The sequence below is a fragment of the Triturus cristatus genome, chromosome 3_2 (assembly GCF_964204655.1).
Source record: "Triturus cristatus chromosome 3_2, aTriCri1.1, whole genome shotgun sequence".
Taxonomy (NCBI): Eukaryota; Metazoa; Chordata; class Amphibia; order Caudata; family Salamandridae; genus Triturus; species Triturus cristatus.
In genome coordinates, this window is record NC_140584.1 from 785,075,582 (window position 1) to 785,093,251 (window position 17,670).

A 17,670-nucleotide genomic window follows, 5' to 3' on the forward strand; every position below is an offset into this window, starting at 1 on the left:
CGAGCACATCCACAGCACCGCCTGCTCAAAAGGTGCAAGCAAACACATGTGAAGGGCACCACAAAATCAAGAATCCAATATGAATATATCAGTCCAATCAGTTCATATAAAGTCCAAAAAACCTTTATTGTTCTGGATGACAAAACAGGACGGCAAAAGCATTTCGTTTACATCGTGAACTTCATCTGGGCTAATATTCTCGTAGATCAAGAAAAGTTATTAAAATCAGAAATTAGAAAGACTTATTTCCTTCTTTGTAAGTCTCCTCTGTGCGATAATTTCATCCCAAAAGTCCTTTAAACTCAATTAGACTCCAACGCGAAGTACTGTGGGGGTAATTGTCAGGGACATAATTTTGCCCCATCCACAAAAGTTTGTTTTTTTACGGCAAGGCGTGTTACTGTTTCATGATAGGACTTGGCGCTTACTACGGTGCCTGGATGGCACAAAATTATGTTCCTGACAATTAAGTCTCATTGACTTTATAACAATTGCGGATGAAATTCTCACAGCCAATGTGTTATTCACCTTTCGTCAGATTATCTTCTCCAATCACTACCTAACTTCCATACAGGCAACTAGTCAAACTAGATCAATGTAAAAATCTATTTCTGTACTGTGGAACTGTTTCCATGCTTATAGAAGTAATACATTTGGAGTTAAATACCTCAGCCTAGAAATAAAAGGAATGGCTGCCAGCTAATGCTTTACGCATTAATAAAACAATGTTCCATTGAACTAAAACTATTTTTCTACATAAGTATTTTCATACCATTAATGAAACTATCGATCGGTCCAACCATCCAGCATCGTTTTGCTGCAAACAGGCAAAATTTATGATAACATTTGTTTAGCGAAGTACAATACTACCGAAGACACATTACAGAAAAGGATCTTTCTTCCAATAACTACCTTTTATGGGGTCGCCAAATCTGGGATAAGAGACATGTGACTTTTTTTTAACATATAGATATAAAAAGTACACGTTATTGCAAAATGTCAAACACATAGTTCAACTGCCTGTAATTACACATTTTGGTGTCCAATAACCATCTTTTATGTGGCCTCAGTTACTGGAAAACCAGATATTTTGGAATGTGTTAAAAAAATACACACTTTTTTGCATAATATTAATGCCACTGTTTAAATGGTTCCAGTGTGTCTTTCTCTAAAACTTCTGGCTTGTTAAAGCTGAGTGACCTCAAATTATTGTTTAAACTTGAAGTGCTTAAGGATGTGTTCACATTTCACCCATGTTCAACAACATCATGGGTCCTCTAGTATAAACATTACTATGTCACATTCTCTCTAGAAATTGATCTGGCCCAGTACGTTGACCACATCAAAACTTTGATGACTGCTATGGAGAAGCTGTCCTAGAGCAAGTGATTACAATAAAATTTGCTTTTCTACAACTAAGGAAGTTCATTTGTGTAAAAAAATAGTTCACAAAGGAGGTTTGGGATGGGAATTTTGACTCTTTATCATATAGCAGAAATCCTTCCAAAACTAGACACGCCAGGCCAGTTTACTTAGGATTTTTGTACAGCACATACTGCTGTTCATTTCACATCCAGAAAGTAATGTTGACACCAACTTTGTTCTCAACCTTTTCAGCAACGTAACCCATACATCATAATTTCCTAGTTTGTAATTTAAGAGTATTAATCTAGATGAGCTAGTCAGTCTTTAATCAATTCTTAAATATAACAACCTTGTCAACATCATGGATTGCTAGGCTATAACAAGGCAATACTTGACTATTAACTTCACTTTCTAGCATACATGCTTTATGGAATACAATGTTTTTTATAACTGAATTTCAAATGCATTTAACATCCCTTAACTGAGATATATGCTTCACAGATAAGACTGGTCATTCAGGCTCACTTCAACTCAGTGGTTTGGACAACAGAAAGCCTTCAGATTTTATGCATGTTTCTAAAGAAGTAAATCCAGTTGACTTAAAAAGGAAAACTTTTAAATTGCAAAATGGTATATCTAAGGCATATCACCACACTAATTTCAGTTAGAAAACATGTTTATTATTGTTGATTAACTGAAAGATGAATGATTTATTGTACCATTATTTTATACTAACTGGCAGTCGTTTGATATGCCCCCAAATTAATGGTACAATCAAAAATGTCAATTAGTAAATAGGATAGTATTATCTGCATAGATCATTCGGCATGTGTGCTTGCATAATGAGCAGTTTATATAGAAGTCCTAGAGTCATGCAATCCCTCTAGAGTTTTTAAATACATCACAGGAAGGAGACAGTCACACCATGAAGAATTATGACATACTAGCTTTATTTTACTTGGTGTTGATGGACATTACTGTTAGAGATATTTCAGAGGCACTGGAGAAAAGCACCCTTAACGTGTCACCCTGTTAAACCAACATCTTAGACATCCTACCCAAAAAAGATGGCTTCAAGCTTTTTTGACTGAAAGCAGCAAAGTACACAAAAAATATATTTAATAATTACAGAAACACCAAAAGGATTGGTGCACTGAGAAAAAAATTTATCAAACTGACCACAGTTTTCCTTTTAAACAAAAAAAACTCAAACTGCTATTTAAAGATCATTTTGGAAACTCACAATGACCCTAGAATTTAAAGTCTGCAAATTTCATTATACATAGACACCCCTAGCCCCAGTAAGGGCAAGATTGTGCACACTTTCAGAAATTATATTAAGTTACATCACAAAGATTAAGTAATGTGTTTTACACAAATCTTTTTTTCTCTCTTAAGCAAAGGGATAACTCGCTCTAGAGAACTGGAGACAAACATTTTAGGGAACAACCTATCCAATGTCACGTACAATGGTAAACCACAACTGCTCAAAAACTTTAGAGCAGCACACACCTCCATAACAAATAGAAAAATGTAAGTAACTGAAAAGGAAATTATATTATCTTGGCTAACCTTTAAATGCTATAAAATATGTGCCATCCCTCACATTAAAGCTCTTAGAGCTGTACATGCAAAAGTGCATATATACATGTATTCATATATACATATATATATATCATTACATGTTAAGCAATTTCGCCAATACAATGTAAAATCATGTTTTAGCTGTCATCTTATTTGTGACAGTGTTTTATAAATATACATAGAAAATATCAAATATAAATGTGATAGGTTACAGAAAACCTGAATTCCTCAGAACACAATGTTTGGTATCTCAATGAAATAATCTTGAGTTTGTTGTTCAAATCAATGCATCATTCTTATCTACAAAAAATCCCATGGATTCATTAAAATTATGTTAGCAATTAAAGAAACTAAGCTATCAAAACCCATTAGTTCACAACTGGTACAGCACTGACACTGCCTGTACCCAAACAATACAAGAATACGGTTACATTTGTGCAATTTTCTTCAAGGTGGAACCTCAGCCCACTTTGTCAATCTTTTTTTTATAAGCTTGGTGCAATACACAATTTTACAGTTTTGATTTTATTAAATACTATCATGACATTAAATTGTATGGCAATCGTTAGTTCTCATTTATAAATCTGTCCTAAAACGGCAGAATACAGTATTAAAATTTTTTAATTGAGCACAAAATAAAAATAAACACCCTATAAAAGAAGATACAGAACTCCACATTCAGAAACATCCATTTACAGCTGAGCTACTCAGGGTGAAGAAAATGTTCATCATACAATATTAACAGAAAAGGTGCACACACTATGCACATGGAAAAAAAGAAATATGCATAACAACTGCAGACAATTTTGGCCTAACTGATAATGCTTGCCTGGGAAAGGATAATATACTTTTACACACACAGCGGGAAGATGAGAAAGGGATAATACAATGGCCTTCAAACACACTTGAATGACTACAACTTGCATTATTTCAGTCATGTATACACTTCTGGGAACTATTACAACTAAGGCCGTTAACATTGTGAACAAACAACTGACCATATGGTCACTGTGTTCTGAACCTGGTCTCTAAAGTTATGCATATATTATTTAGTTGCAAATTTAGTCTACTAGAATCCAGCCTAGGAATAAAGCATGAGTATCAAAACAATATTATATCAAAATACAAGGTGTATGGCTCCAACAGCCACAGGTTATATTATACAGGTTCTAAATGTACACTGTCCTCTCTCATAATGTGCCTAATATTGCTAAACATGTAACTGGATTCCTACAATGATCGTCAAGTATTTATTAAATCACAAAGTATAAAGCTTAACAAGGTTTTGCAGCATTTTTCCAATGGCAAAATTAAATGTGCAAAACCTAGAAAACATAATGCTATATAGATATGCTTACACACACACACACATTATTTTTCCCTCCTCACCTGTGAACACAAGTGTTTTTAGAAGAACATAATTCAGTTCCTATAGATTCTCACTGCTGGGTGGTGCAGTGCAGATTACAACAATACAAACAGCTCCAAGGATCTTTACAAACACATACATCAGGGAAATGGTACGATAAACCTAATTCAAAGAACTGGACTGTTCCTTGTGGCATGGTCAAGAGAAATATTAAGAAGAGGAAAGTTATTAGGATCGCAAACACCCTGACTGGATCACGATGATCCAAAATTGAAGACCAAGCAATATATCTAACAAAGCCTACCAACGGAAACTTTGCAAGCCCTAAGAGCTTTTATTGCCATAACTGGTTCAAGTGCATTTGACAAAAACATGCCCAGCACTTTAACAGTCTGGCCTGTATGGGGAGATAGGAAGAAGGAAGCCACTACTCAAGAAAGCACACCAGTTTACTTTTTAAGTATGAAATTACTAGATTCAGTAGTAACACGGAGAAAAGTTATGTCATATGCCAAAACTATATTTTGACCTAAGTACAAAGTGTTAGATTTGGCGCTATCTCAACACTGCTACTCGCCCAAGGAACACAATAACTAATTAAATCTATTGTGGTGATAGAAACAGCTCATGGAAATGTTCCTGTCAGCAGGGTCTGTGGCACTTGCGCTGGTGATTGAAGGTGGTAGGAACTGGTGCTTCTTTGGGATTGTGTCATGCTTTCATCGAAAAAGACAGAGTAAGGCAAATAAGAGGAAGAATAGGAAAACTGGAAAACCGTGGCAAAGGATGAAAACAGAAAACAAGAACCTACAAGAGCGAGATAAAGAGAAAGACATGGAAGGCGGTGGAACCAAAGTGGCAGGAAGAATATTCAAAACTAAGCAGCCTTGGTATTCAGCAACTGAAAGACATTGGCCTCTTTACTTTTTTCCTTTTCAATAATGAACTAGTCACAAGGCTAGATGGGGATTTTTATGGAGCAATGCAACAAAATACCTTCAAAAGAATCTGCTGCCATCTAAAACAAATGCTCAAACTTGGACTTGAGAATGCCCCAACCCAAAGCACAATGCCAAAGTTATAGTAAAGTTGTTAAGGAACCAAAACGTAATATTCTACAGTGGTCCGGTTACAGCCCGACCTAAATCCAAGCTCTGTCAAGTCACTCAGTGAGCATTGAAGAGAATCAGTTTTATAAATAAGAATGATCAAAAATTAAGAAATCTAGGTGTGGAAAAGGTAGACACCAGCACAACACACTCAACTGTTACTGCTGCAAAAGAGAAGTCCACCAAATAATGAGGCGTAATACAAATATATTTCAGATTTCTATTTTTGATGCATTATTTATGATGGTTTCTGAACAGGAGCATTGTACTTTGTGGTAATGTCCCCTGCTAAATGTAATAAGAGAAAACTGGATTAGAATGTATTTTAGAAGCTTATCAAACCATTTTTATTTCCAAGAGCTTAGAACTGCCATCATTAGGTATGTTTGCTGATTAAATCAATGTCTCAATGTCTATAGGAGAAATATGAACTAAGTCTAGTGGGTTGTGTCTAACAATGCACCAGGATGTTTATTAACGTAATATCACGGAACCATTTTAATTCCAACCTGTTAGTCCTGGTGCATCTCCAAAAGTAAGCTGTTCCATAACATGTGCTGTACAACGGCAAGACGTTATATGATTGAACATCAGCACTAGACCCTTGTCGCACTTTGTTATAACAGCAATTCAGAGGCAGACAAGTTAAGAGATACATTGATCAAAAACATATTTTTATACTGTTTTCTTCAGGAACCAGAACCACAAATTCCAATTTCAGATGATCATTCACAGGTAATATTATCTTCTGGGATGCAAATATACAGTGAATCTACCACCAGGCCCAATGTGAGAGAAACAGCTCAAAATATTTACTTGGTGCTATTTATGATATATATATATATAGATAGATAGATAGATAGAGAGAGAGGGAGAGAGAGAGAGAGAGAGACTGGAAATGGAGTGTAGGGAGATGGAATGCTTAGCATCCTAACTACTGTATAGATAGAACGTTCAGCAATAAGTACCAATATTTCTAAAACTGCTGGATACCTTCTGCTGAATACTCCATTATGCTTGTAGTACGAAACACGGACATTCATTCCTGTTCAACCACACGGTTTCTAAACAAATTACAAAGAAAAGTAGTTGAATATTCTGTTCAAAATCAAATTTTCCTATACTACCGTTTCATTGCAGGTATGTTGGCAAGCTGAAACAAAAAAAAGGCTAAATGAAGTCCACAAATATTTCTATGAGGTCATAATTTAAACCACATACTGCCCTACTTCAGAAACTGAAGATTAAACTGAATTAAGTACTTCCCTATATATAAGAAAGTCAACATATTCAGGATGAAAGTAACGATTCAGGTACCAACCAATTTTGCAAAGCAATTAAAACCTGACCAGGCTGAATTTGTTAAAGACAAGGAATGTTGAAAAAAAAATCCTAATTGTTTTAATGATTCATATAAATACTTTCTTTTTAAGAAAATATAAGTTATTATTTCATTACACAATAAATTGTGCATCTGGACAGTTATTATAGGGCAACCATCTGATAACTTTCAGAAAGAATGCTTTTAAATGCATTTTAAAATAAGGTTCTCTTTAGGCACGCAACTGTCAAAACGTTCACACACATTTTAGATTCACTGCCACCTTATATAAAATATTGCGAGAGATTTTACTACAAGCTTAAGTGACAATATTTTCACTGTGCTCTGGTAACACTATAAACTAAGATACTTGCCTATTAAAATGTCATTTTATCCTACAGATTTTATAGTAACAGGTTTCGTACGATTAATGGCAAAACAGGCCTTTCGTGCTGCAAAGCACAAAACATCTCATGAATCTGAAATGGCTATAGAATACAAAATAGCCAGTTGGTGGATGTTATTTACAACCCTTCTAAGCCAATTACAATAAATGGGAGTTGCGAAATCAAGGCTCTACATAACAGCCTATAATAGATTTATGTAGTTGTACACAGAAATCTACTTTGCGAACTGTATTGAAATTGAATTGACCAAGTACAATCATAAAGTGTGTATCTATATATATATATATATATATATATATATATAAGAAGCCACAAGTTCCGGTAAAGGGATCCATCTGTCACGGGCGGTCCGAGCCAGGAAAACCGGAATTCCTAGTATTTGAGAACACCCACTCTCGCCGTCACGAAAATTAGACTCGGACTCCGAAGCTGCATGCAGATTTTTTAATGTTCAAGTGCAAAAACGACGCGTTTCACCTTTACGGCTTAGTCACGCGTGACTAAGCCGTAAAGGTGAAACGCGTCGTTTTTGCACTTGAACATTAAAAAATCTGCATGCAGCTTCGGAGTCCGAGTCTAATTTTCGTGACGGCGAGAGTGGGTGTTCTCATATATATATATATATATATATATATACATACACACACACAATCTAGTCTGATAATTGTTTGTGAAAAATCCAGGTCGAACTGCTTTCGCTACATCAGTAGTACAGTCTCCGAGTGGCTCAAACACAAATAAGGCTCATAGGTGGCTTTTTATTTTTACTAAGGTGTGACTTCAAAATAGAACTGAAAAATTGAAAAAGGATAACAAAGCTGTCAGCCAGTGTGTGACATGCTTTAGCTCTTAGCACCACACAGCTCTCTCTGTAGTTTGGGAATATTAGGATAATGGTCAAGTGCTTTTTTGTAACATATAATGCTTTCAAATCATATCTATTTTCACATTTAGCTACAGATGAACATTTTGTTTGCACATCTGTGTAGAACACATCTTCCATTGTAAACTAGCTTTTAGAGCATTAAAGCTACCTTGAGAAACAATGAGAATGTAAGACAAGGTTTAGAAACCTAAATGGATCTTTTAGTAAATTGCAGCACTGAAAACCTAATATCTCTTTAATTCCTCAGTTTACTTCAATCTCCTAAAGATCCTGATCTTGTACATGATTGTCTGGTATCCGGAAATGCAGCATCCAAGGATGAATTTTAGTAAATTTCTGTTGGGATGGCCATTAAGGAAAAAGTTACTTACCTGTAAGCAACTATTATTTGTAATTTGTAGTAGCGTCAAATTTTGTGCTCTATTCTGCAATCTCATGTTGAGTTCAGAATACTATAACTTGTTTACATCAAAAATTGAGTTTCGGCAAGGACTAGTGTTCACGTAGTGAAAACCACAATGTGCCAGCAAGCAGAATCACCATTAAAATATTGCATTTTCCACTTCAGAAGTGTTGTGTTTGTAGAAGATAATACAAATAAAGTATTAAGTCTGTAGAATATAAACTTAAAGTAATCAGTGAAGCAATTTAGCAATCTCTATACTTTCCAACCACAGGAAAGATGGACTGTACATGTAAATCTACAGCAAGCTGCACATTGGTTACAGCTAAATGGCCTTTTCAGTTTGTAACATGCGTTATTGCAAATAATTGGCTTTGAATCAACTTCAAAGCAGTGTGCCTTTCCCATAAGACTGAGGTGGACAGAAAGTAGATGTAGTTTCTGTAAATACGTTTTTGGAACAATTTTGCCCACTTGAGCTGCTTTTCTTGCACAAATGTTGACATATTAATGTTTTTTGAATGCGTGTGCACATGACCATGCTGTGCCTAGCAAATATCTAACACTACATTGTACAAGGAAGCCATGGCGGCATCTTTCTGCATGTAGAATAAGCATATGGAATTTCCATGTGCGGTTTCCCTGCACATACATAACAAACATGTATACAACACACAAACCATCTGGCTATGCTCTCTTCTAAAATAGACTTACTCAGCTGTGCAAGTTACAAAGAAAAGAGTTTTGAGTAAGGGTTTGGTTCTGTTAATGCAATACAAGACTGCATGTTTAACATCTAGATAGTCTAGTGTGCTTTCTGCCCTGCTAATATTCTTCAGAAATGTGTTAGTTCAATTGTTTAAAGTGAACTAGTGATACTGCCATTAAGAGAAAGCTTGGGAGTGTAAGAAACATTGGTATTTGTAAACTTGAATAAAAGAGCATTTGACGTTTGCTAGCTCTTTGTAAAGAAGAGACTAATCATAAATGTACCTTCCCAAGGTAACTCTTGCAGTGAGCAAGTATGTGGTAGTTCAAAGGGTGGGCCCATACATTCACTTAAGACAGTATTAGGATTCCAACTAGGTATCTGCGTGGGTTTGGTGGTATAACCTTTCTCAACTCTTCTACTAATGCTTCGATAACTGGAACTTTCCAGAGTGTGTGTTTTATAAATAAGCAGATAGTGGTGATAAATTAATTTGATTGAAGCGCAGGCCAGGCCTGCTTCTTTAAGAACATAAGTTGTAATCATGTCAGAAGGACTTGGTGCAAGTGAAGGTATAAAAATGAGTTCATAGTAATGGACAAACCGCTTCCACTTTCCTGCATAAACGTCTATGCAGCGTACTGACGTAGCTTAAAGAGAATAGTCCTACACTCCTTCGATGGTAGATTATGGTAACTAAATTCTACTACAACTTTAGGGGCCAAATTGCTAGATTGAAGGATTGTAGACTGGGATGATAAGTTTGGCTATTGTGCACTGTTGGCTAGATTTTGCATGCCACTGCTCATAACAGTGGAAGAGGTGGAAAATGACCAATTTATCCACAAAGCATTCTCTTGGGTCTGGGTGTTTGGAAACCTGGTTTGTTTTGAAGAGCGACAAAAAGATCTGTCTGGTGTGATGCATCTTTGAATATATTACTTGAGAATTCTGATGTTTATATCCCACTTATGTGTTTATTGAGCCTGCTGCAAAGGCCTGCAAAATCGTTTTCTGTGTCTGGAAATTGTTCTAGGAAGTGAAGTTTGTATTTGAGCACCTAGTGCCACATCTGTTGAGGGATCTGCGTAAGAACTAATTAATATTTCCCTCTTCATTTACAAACGAAAGTGCTTATTTTCAATATTGCTGTGCAAATCTGGACAGTTTTGCCTTATCAATGTTTTGGAAAGGCAGTGGTGCAAGAAATACGGCTCTTTACTCTTATCACACACCTAGCAATTGTTCTGCTCTGTTCCGTTGTGAAATAAGTAATATTAGGCTCCCCATCCCTGAACGGAGGGGTCCGTGGTGAGATTGTCTCTATAAAGAATTGCCTTATTGTGAGATTACATATGTAACAACAAAGTAGTTTGCACTTAGAGTAAGTCAGCAATAATTATACCCAATTCGCAGCTGTTTTTGTCCACTGGGACGCCAGACACATATGTAACAGCCTCATGTGTAGAATTACATTGAGAATGAGCTCTATGCACAAAACCATAAACCCAAAAGCATCATTACCGTTATGCTTGCCAGAGATTGTGATGTCTAGAAAATTTGAATCAGTCCCTGAAATCCCTGTATTTCATTGTTGGGAAAGCCCTAGCTAAAGGGGTGTTTTGGGATGCCCCCACAGTCTGGGTATGTAGAGGATGCAGATGGGACATTTTCATACTGATGGTGAACCTAATCGATGGAGCTTGGCAAATGTTATCTGTGTATGATAAAGAGGTTGCCAAGCTGTCTTCGCTGGAGTGGACATAGTAGAGGAACCACAACTAGGGAGGGACATTTAATACAGACTCCTGGAGATAAAACTGTGAACAGATCACCATTCAATACTATAAATTCAAATTATTTGCAATGATTTGATAGCATTATGAAATGGAAACAGGCATTGTTCAGTTAGAAGAGTGATCAAGTCCTGTAACATTGTCATTTTTATATGTATAGGCTGCAGCAAAGAGTTTAATATCCTCAGATCTAGAAACTGTATGCAATGCACTTTACTTTTTATGAGGTACATAGATCAGACCTATGTCCTTGCCGATTCAATGGTACTTCCTCTATACACACACCCATGAATAACACTGAGCAAATTTCTTGCAGTAACAGAGGTATATGGTCTTCGTTTATCTTGTGTTTGCTTAGAGGTTTATGTGGCAATAGGTACATGAACTTGATTGAGGATCCATTTTGCGATGTTGACAACCCCACTTGTCTATTCATCTTCCTCCGCTCCGGAGGGTAATCACTCATTTTTCCTGACAACAGATGTTGTGTGAGTAGGGGAATGCTTAAAGGGTTCTTAAGACTGCATCAAAGGTGGTTTGCCTACAGAAATTGTGTTTTGAGAGTGATGGTCCTTCAGTGTGGAAGTTATTTCTCATGACCAAATCTCATGCCTGACGGTAGGCTTTCAGATACGGGAGTGGAGACTTGGAATGACATTGCTAAAAACCCTTTAGACTATAGGGTGTGTTGAGCGACCCTTAAGTGGAGATATAAATTCTGTTTTAAGCTCAGCGTAAGTCTCTGTGCCTCTGCAGTCTTGTAACAAAATCATATTCAGACCCCTCATTCAGAAAAACGATATCAGTCTTTGTTGGCATCATACAACCCGAAGATAATTTGTCTTCCTTTTCCAACGCCATATGGGTGTAGTAAGCCCACTTATAATCACATCACTTACGTATAGTCCATTTATACTTTAAATACTGTCATGACCAGCAACTTCTTTTGTTGTGAACTTGAGGAGTGCATTAATTACAAACCTGAGGCCAACGCGAGTCTGCAAATTTCGATTGACAAGTGTAAAATCTAAGTGTCGTATTTTTCTTTCCATAATCCTCAAGGAGTCAATCTTATACAGCCTGAAAGGTGAGTAGGCAGGGTTTTTCTACACCTTGTTTAAGTGTTTTTCTTTGGGTAGCAAGTAGTAGAGGCTAATGTAGTTCTATATCACTTTCTCTTGATTGTGGTGCATTAAATGTGATTTTCTGGTCACAATTCAATTTCAAAGACTGAGCACCAAATGTCAGTGATGGTGAAACGGAACATGCATGATGATATATTGTCAAGTTCAGCTACAGGATCATGAGTTATTTTAGAAAATGAAACTCTTTCTTCAAAGTAAGTTTGAATATTTTGAACCCAACACTTGAAGGCACGGTAGTGAAAAGCAAGTTAGCAGCAACACATGCTACAAAGACTCACATACAAGGAAGGCAAGGCACCAGGAAACTAGGATTTGATTAACAGGTGCTTTAAATGAAGTCAAATGTACAAACACTCAAATTTGAACCAGAAAACCATTACAATATTAAAAAAAACTCCATCATCCTCCTGACGAGCTTCTCACCATGAAGTTACTTAGTTCCTACCTACTACACACACACACGCACACACACACACAGGATTATCCGCTTTATTTTATCCAGCACAAAATCAAAGTCCACCATCAAAATGTTGTTGCCTGTTCCAGTGATTTCTCTACTGGTAACCTTCGTCAATCCCACTTCGGTTCACCTGCCATGCTCTGTCCTTAATAATATCTTCCAGCCTATTACAACAAATTAATTTGTAAAATATTGAGCGTCCCACTACACATTTATATATGACTAAAAATATGCATGAGGTGTTTGAGACACTATATTTTACAGGACACTGTTTAAGTACTGTTCTATACAGTTAGTTGAAGCATTAACTTTCCTAGTAATAATGCTCTTGAAATCCGGGACAAACTGGTCAAAATGTATATTTTTCCAGAATATTATTTCCAACTAATTCCTCCACTTCTTGAATACAAACTGTATAGTTAATTATTGTAATTAACTCTCTTGCACACACAGGTAATCTAATATCATGATATTAAACTGCCACTGAAGAATTCTGTTGACAGGAAAAAAACCTCAGAGCTGAAGGTAAACCAAGGTGGCAACAGAAATGAAGAAAAATAGGTTATTGTTTGAACTACCTAATGTGATTGTTTATATTTGTCCATTTTGTTCAATAGTAGGCATTCATCTCATGTGGATGGAGTCTTCCCTCAAAGAGGAAACTACTATTTAGTGTGATATAAAAAGCCCTGATTCACATATTTGCATTTATATTTACACATATAACACGACATATTGCTCCAAAAGACAGTGCAACATCACATTTATTTCACTTCTCATCGAGGGAGCGAGTTACAGCTCATCAGTGGCATAGCCCTGATACCTTCGGCATAAACTCCCTCCGTTCATTAATCTGTGAAAACTGTGATATTATAATAGCTGCTGCATCAAATAACCACAGAACTGTGCAAATCAACATAAAAGGCATTGGTTAGACATATAACCCAATCCCAATAACATTTCAAGGGGTACATTTAATCTAACCAATTGGAAATTATTATATACATGTCATGTATGCACAGACAACCAGTTGGCTAGCACTGTCAAAACCTCTGAATCTGCATGTTTCAGGAATTCCTAAAATCAAAACAGAATTTCCTCTTGATTAGAGCCATACGTGGAGTCTGCCCAACTTTGTTGACTGCGCAATGTGCATGATCATTGTTGTCTGGGCAATTCTGTGACAGAACTTTAGAGATTTTTCGGTGAGGAAATATTAAACAGAAAACTTGAGTGGAAAAAGGACATGCATCTTGTAACAGGTAATGTTGGCAAATAATTCATAAAAAACCTTGCGGAGTAAAAAGGGGAGTGCTTTAAATCTTTAACTGCATTTCACTTGCAATGCTCAAGTAACAACTACATATCATTTCTGTACTTTGGCTGGCATCAGGTACTTTCTTATCTTCAGAGACCTAGAAAAACTACACTTTTTCATCACTTTCTGCTTTTATTTTTGAGTACTATAAACGTAAGTCAAGTCCACGGTCCACATTTTCTTATCTTATTTACCATCCAGAGTCAAAACCCGTGTAGGAAAGTTTCCTATATCCAGAAAGTAAAAGATTCAGTTTTCATAATGTGGCTTGTCACGTCCTGGCATTGGTAAAGTCTCCAAGTAAATGCTTTAAAGGATATGTCCATCGAACAGTGTACTTTTTAGTCACCATTGAAATGTTTCGATCTAGCCAGGTATTGTTCCATGTTAACCACAATGTTTTATTTACACCTTTTTGTAAGAAATTGTAACATTCCGTCCCGGTTCAATGCTCGCTCACAAGTTGAGTTCAAATTTCCAGAACGTGTAACAGATTCCTTATTACAGAACCTCTGCAAAAATGTCAACTGCCCTCAGTTGCAAAGGAGTGCTGGGATGCGATGAGCTTCAGACGCCCGTAATCATGATTGCAGACCTGTTTGTTTTGAAAAGCCACACTGAAAAGGTAGAGGCCAGGCATCTTTTTTCACAATTTAATGGAAATGCACAGATGAATTAATTTGCTGGTGCCTCCTGGCAGTTTTACACGTAGAAAATGAGTAGAAAATAAAAAGTCTACTTTGCCTGGTTATGGTCAAAACCAGTCTCTATCCCACCTTCCATGATGAAATAGTTAAAAACATCCACATTATTCAGATTTGTGGCAATAAAGGTCCTTAAGTGCTTTTAGCTCTTCAATTAAAGTTTTGTTTTGATTTTCAAGCACAGCCACTCTATTTTCTAGACATTTTACATATTCCTTTTTCTTCCTACGACACTCCCGCGCTGCTTCCCTGTAATTGAAAAAATAAAAACAAAATAAATGACCATTTTAAATGTACAATGTGCACCTAAATTAAAAAAGCTTATATATGACTTGATTTTAAACTCGAAAGACCACTAACCTCACCATTCAAGTGAAATTCAGGACCTGATTACTGTACAGAGATTCCCAATGATGTTCGTGTATCAATATATCCTGTATCTCTTGATCCCTCAATGTACAGGTCAGTAACCCACACTAATCTTTTCGCATATTTGTAATGTTTAGACTGCCACATTGTGAAAATCCATTTTATCGCTAAGCATGTGTAATAATATATGACCCAACTCGCCTGCTACTATAGATGCAACATTGGTTTTTATTAACCACCTATACAAAGTAACATACAAAGTAATCACCTTTAAATACAGTTCTCCAGCATTGCTACCTTTCATAGCTTCACATGCTTAAACCATTTCCTGCCTTGCTAGGAATTCCTCACGTTTTAAAACAGCACTAAACATAATTATATGATTATAGAAAAGATAACATAAGGGATATGCTACTTACCAGTATGCATCTGTTCTTGGCATGTTGAGCTGCAGATCTACACACTATGCATAGATCGCCATCTGGTGTTAGGCCCGGATGTTTGCACTTGTTTTTGTCCTGGAAAGTCTTTGGAGGTCACGAGATCGGCGACTCCTCCTTTGGATCATAGTGCACATGGGCATCGGCTCCATCCTCAGATTGTTTTTCGCCAGGAGGGGAATGATGGAGCTTTGTAAGAAACAGGAAAGATGCCTATGTATGCTGTATCTAAATAAGATAATACTGGAATAGATGAAGGTAGCCGGGGAGGCGGGTGGGCATGTGTAGATCTGCAGCTCTACATGCCAAGAACAGATGCATACTGGTAAGTAGCATATTCCGTTGAGAGGCATATGAGCTGCAGATTACACACTATGCATAGATTGTATAGCAGTATCCCCTCCTAGTGGCGACCACCAGTATCTGTTGCAGTGGTTTGAAATAATGTTTTGAGTACAGCCTGGCCCACACTAGCTTGTTGTTTAGTTTGCACATCTACACAATAGTGTTTTGTGAATGTGTGCGGTGTAGACCATGTAGCTGCTCTGCAGATATCATCTAAGGGAATGTTTCCTAAAAATGCCATTGAAGCCCCTATCTTTCGTGTAGAGTGGGCATTAGGAGGAACAGATATTGTACGTTTTGCTTTGTGGTAGCAAATTGGTATGCATTTGACAATCCACCTAGCTATCCCAGATTTTGATATGGGCTTGCCATTGTGTGGTGGAGAGAAAGACACGAAACGTTGTTTGGTCTTACGAAAGGGTTGCGTTCTCTCGATGTAGTAAAGCAATGCTCTTTTGACATCTAAGCTATGAAGAGCTCTTTCTGCAACTGTTTGTGGCTGCGAGAAAAATACGGGCAGCTCCACAGATTGATTGAGGTGGAGGGAAGAAGGAATATGCGACTTACCAGTATGCATCTGATCTTGGCATGTAGAGCTGCAGATCTACACACTTTTGCATAGATCGCCATCTGGTGTTGGGCCCGGATGTTTGCAGTTTGTTTTTCCTCTTGGAAAGTCTTTGGAAGTCACGAGGTCGGTGACTCCTCCCTTGGATCGTATTGCGCATGGGCTTCGGCTCCACCCTCAGATTGTTTTTCGCCAACAGGGAAGGATGGAGCGTAGTGATAACAGTGAAGAAACCCATGTGTGTTGTCTCTAAATAAGATAGACTGGAACAGATACAGGTAGCCGGGGAGGCGGGTGGGCGTGTGTAGATCTGCAGCTCTACATGCCAAGAACAGATGCATACTGGTAAGTAGCATATTCCGTTCGAGGCATATGAGCTGCAGATTACACACTTTTGCATAGACTATATAGCAGTTCCCAACCTTAGCGGCGACCACCGGTATCTGTTACAGTGTTTTGAAGGAATATGCTACTTACCAGTATGCATCTGTTCTTGGCATGTAGAGCTGCAGAGTCACACACTGAGGATAAGATCGCCATCTGGTGTTGGGCTCGGATGATTGCAGGTTGTTGTTGTCTTCGGAGAAGTCTTTGGTCACGAGGTTGGTGACTCCTCCCCTGGACAACAGTGCGCATGGGCATCCACTCCATCGGCAGATTGTTTTTCGCCATGATGGGAAAAGATGGAGTATATAGAAAAGAAAGAAAGGATGTCCATGTGTAATGTCTAAGTAAGACGGATGCTGGAACAGATACAGGTCCCGGGGAGGCGGGCGGGCGTGTGTGACTCTGCAGCTCTACATGCCAAGAACAGATGCATACTGGTAAGTAGCATATTCCGTTCGAGGCATATGAGCTGCAGATCACACACTGAGGATAGATTATACAGCAGTGCTCCCCTTAGCGGTGGTCGCCTGTATCCGTTGCAGCAGTTTGAAATAAAGTTTTTAGGACAGCCTGGCCCACGGAGGCCTGTTGTTTGGCCTGCACGTCAACACAATAGTGTTTAGTGAAGGTATGCGTGGTAGACCATGTGGCTGCCTTGCAAATGTCTTCTAAGGGAATATTGCCTAAGAAGGCCATAGAAGCCCCTATTTTACGCGTGGAGTGCGCCCTAGGGGGAACTGTGAGTGTACGTTTAGCCTTGAGGTAGCATATTTGGATGCATTTAACTATCCACCTGGCTATCCCTGATTTGGAGATTGGGTTGCCTTTGTGTGGTGGCGCGAAAGCAACAAAGAGTTGTTTTGTCTTTCGAAAAGGTTTTGTTCTGTCGATGTAATAAAGCAATGCTCTTTTAACATCTAAGGTATGTAGGGCCCTTTCAGCTACCGAGTCTGGATTTGGGAAAAAGACCGGTAGTTCTACTGAT

The 17,670-nt window shown here is 37.7% G+C and overlaps 1 protein-coding gene across 4 annotated transcripts in view; it reads right to left on the reverse strand.

The window, feature by feature from the left end:
- Positions 1-12,405: 12,405 nt before the first annotated feature.
- CREB1 (cAMP responsive element binding protein 1) overlaps positions 12,406-17,670 on the reverse strand; it is a 283,803-nt gene continuing 278,538 nt past the window's right edge. For all 4 annotated transcript variants that reach the window (XM_085648883.1, XM_085648881.1, XM_085648884.1 and 1 more), the window contains one exon: positions 12,406-14,825. In XM_085648883.1, coding sequence (XP_085505009.1) covers positions 14,681-14,825 — 145 coding nt within the window. In that variant the 3' untranslated portion in view covers positions 12,406-14,680. The remainder of the gene's footprint in view (positions 14,826-17,670) is intronic.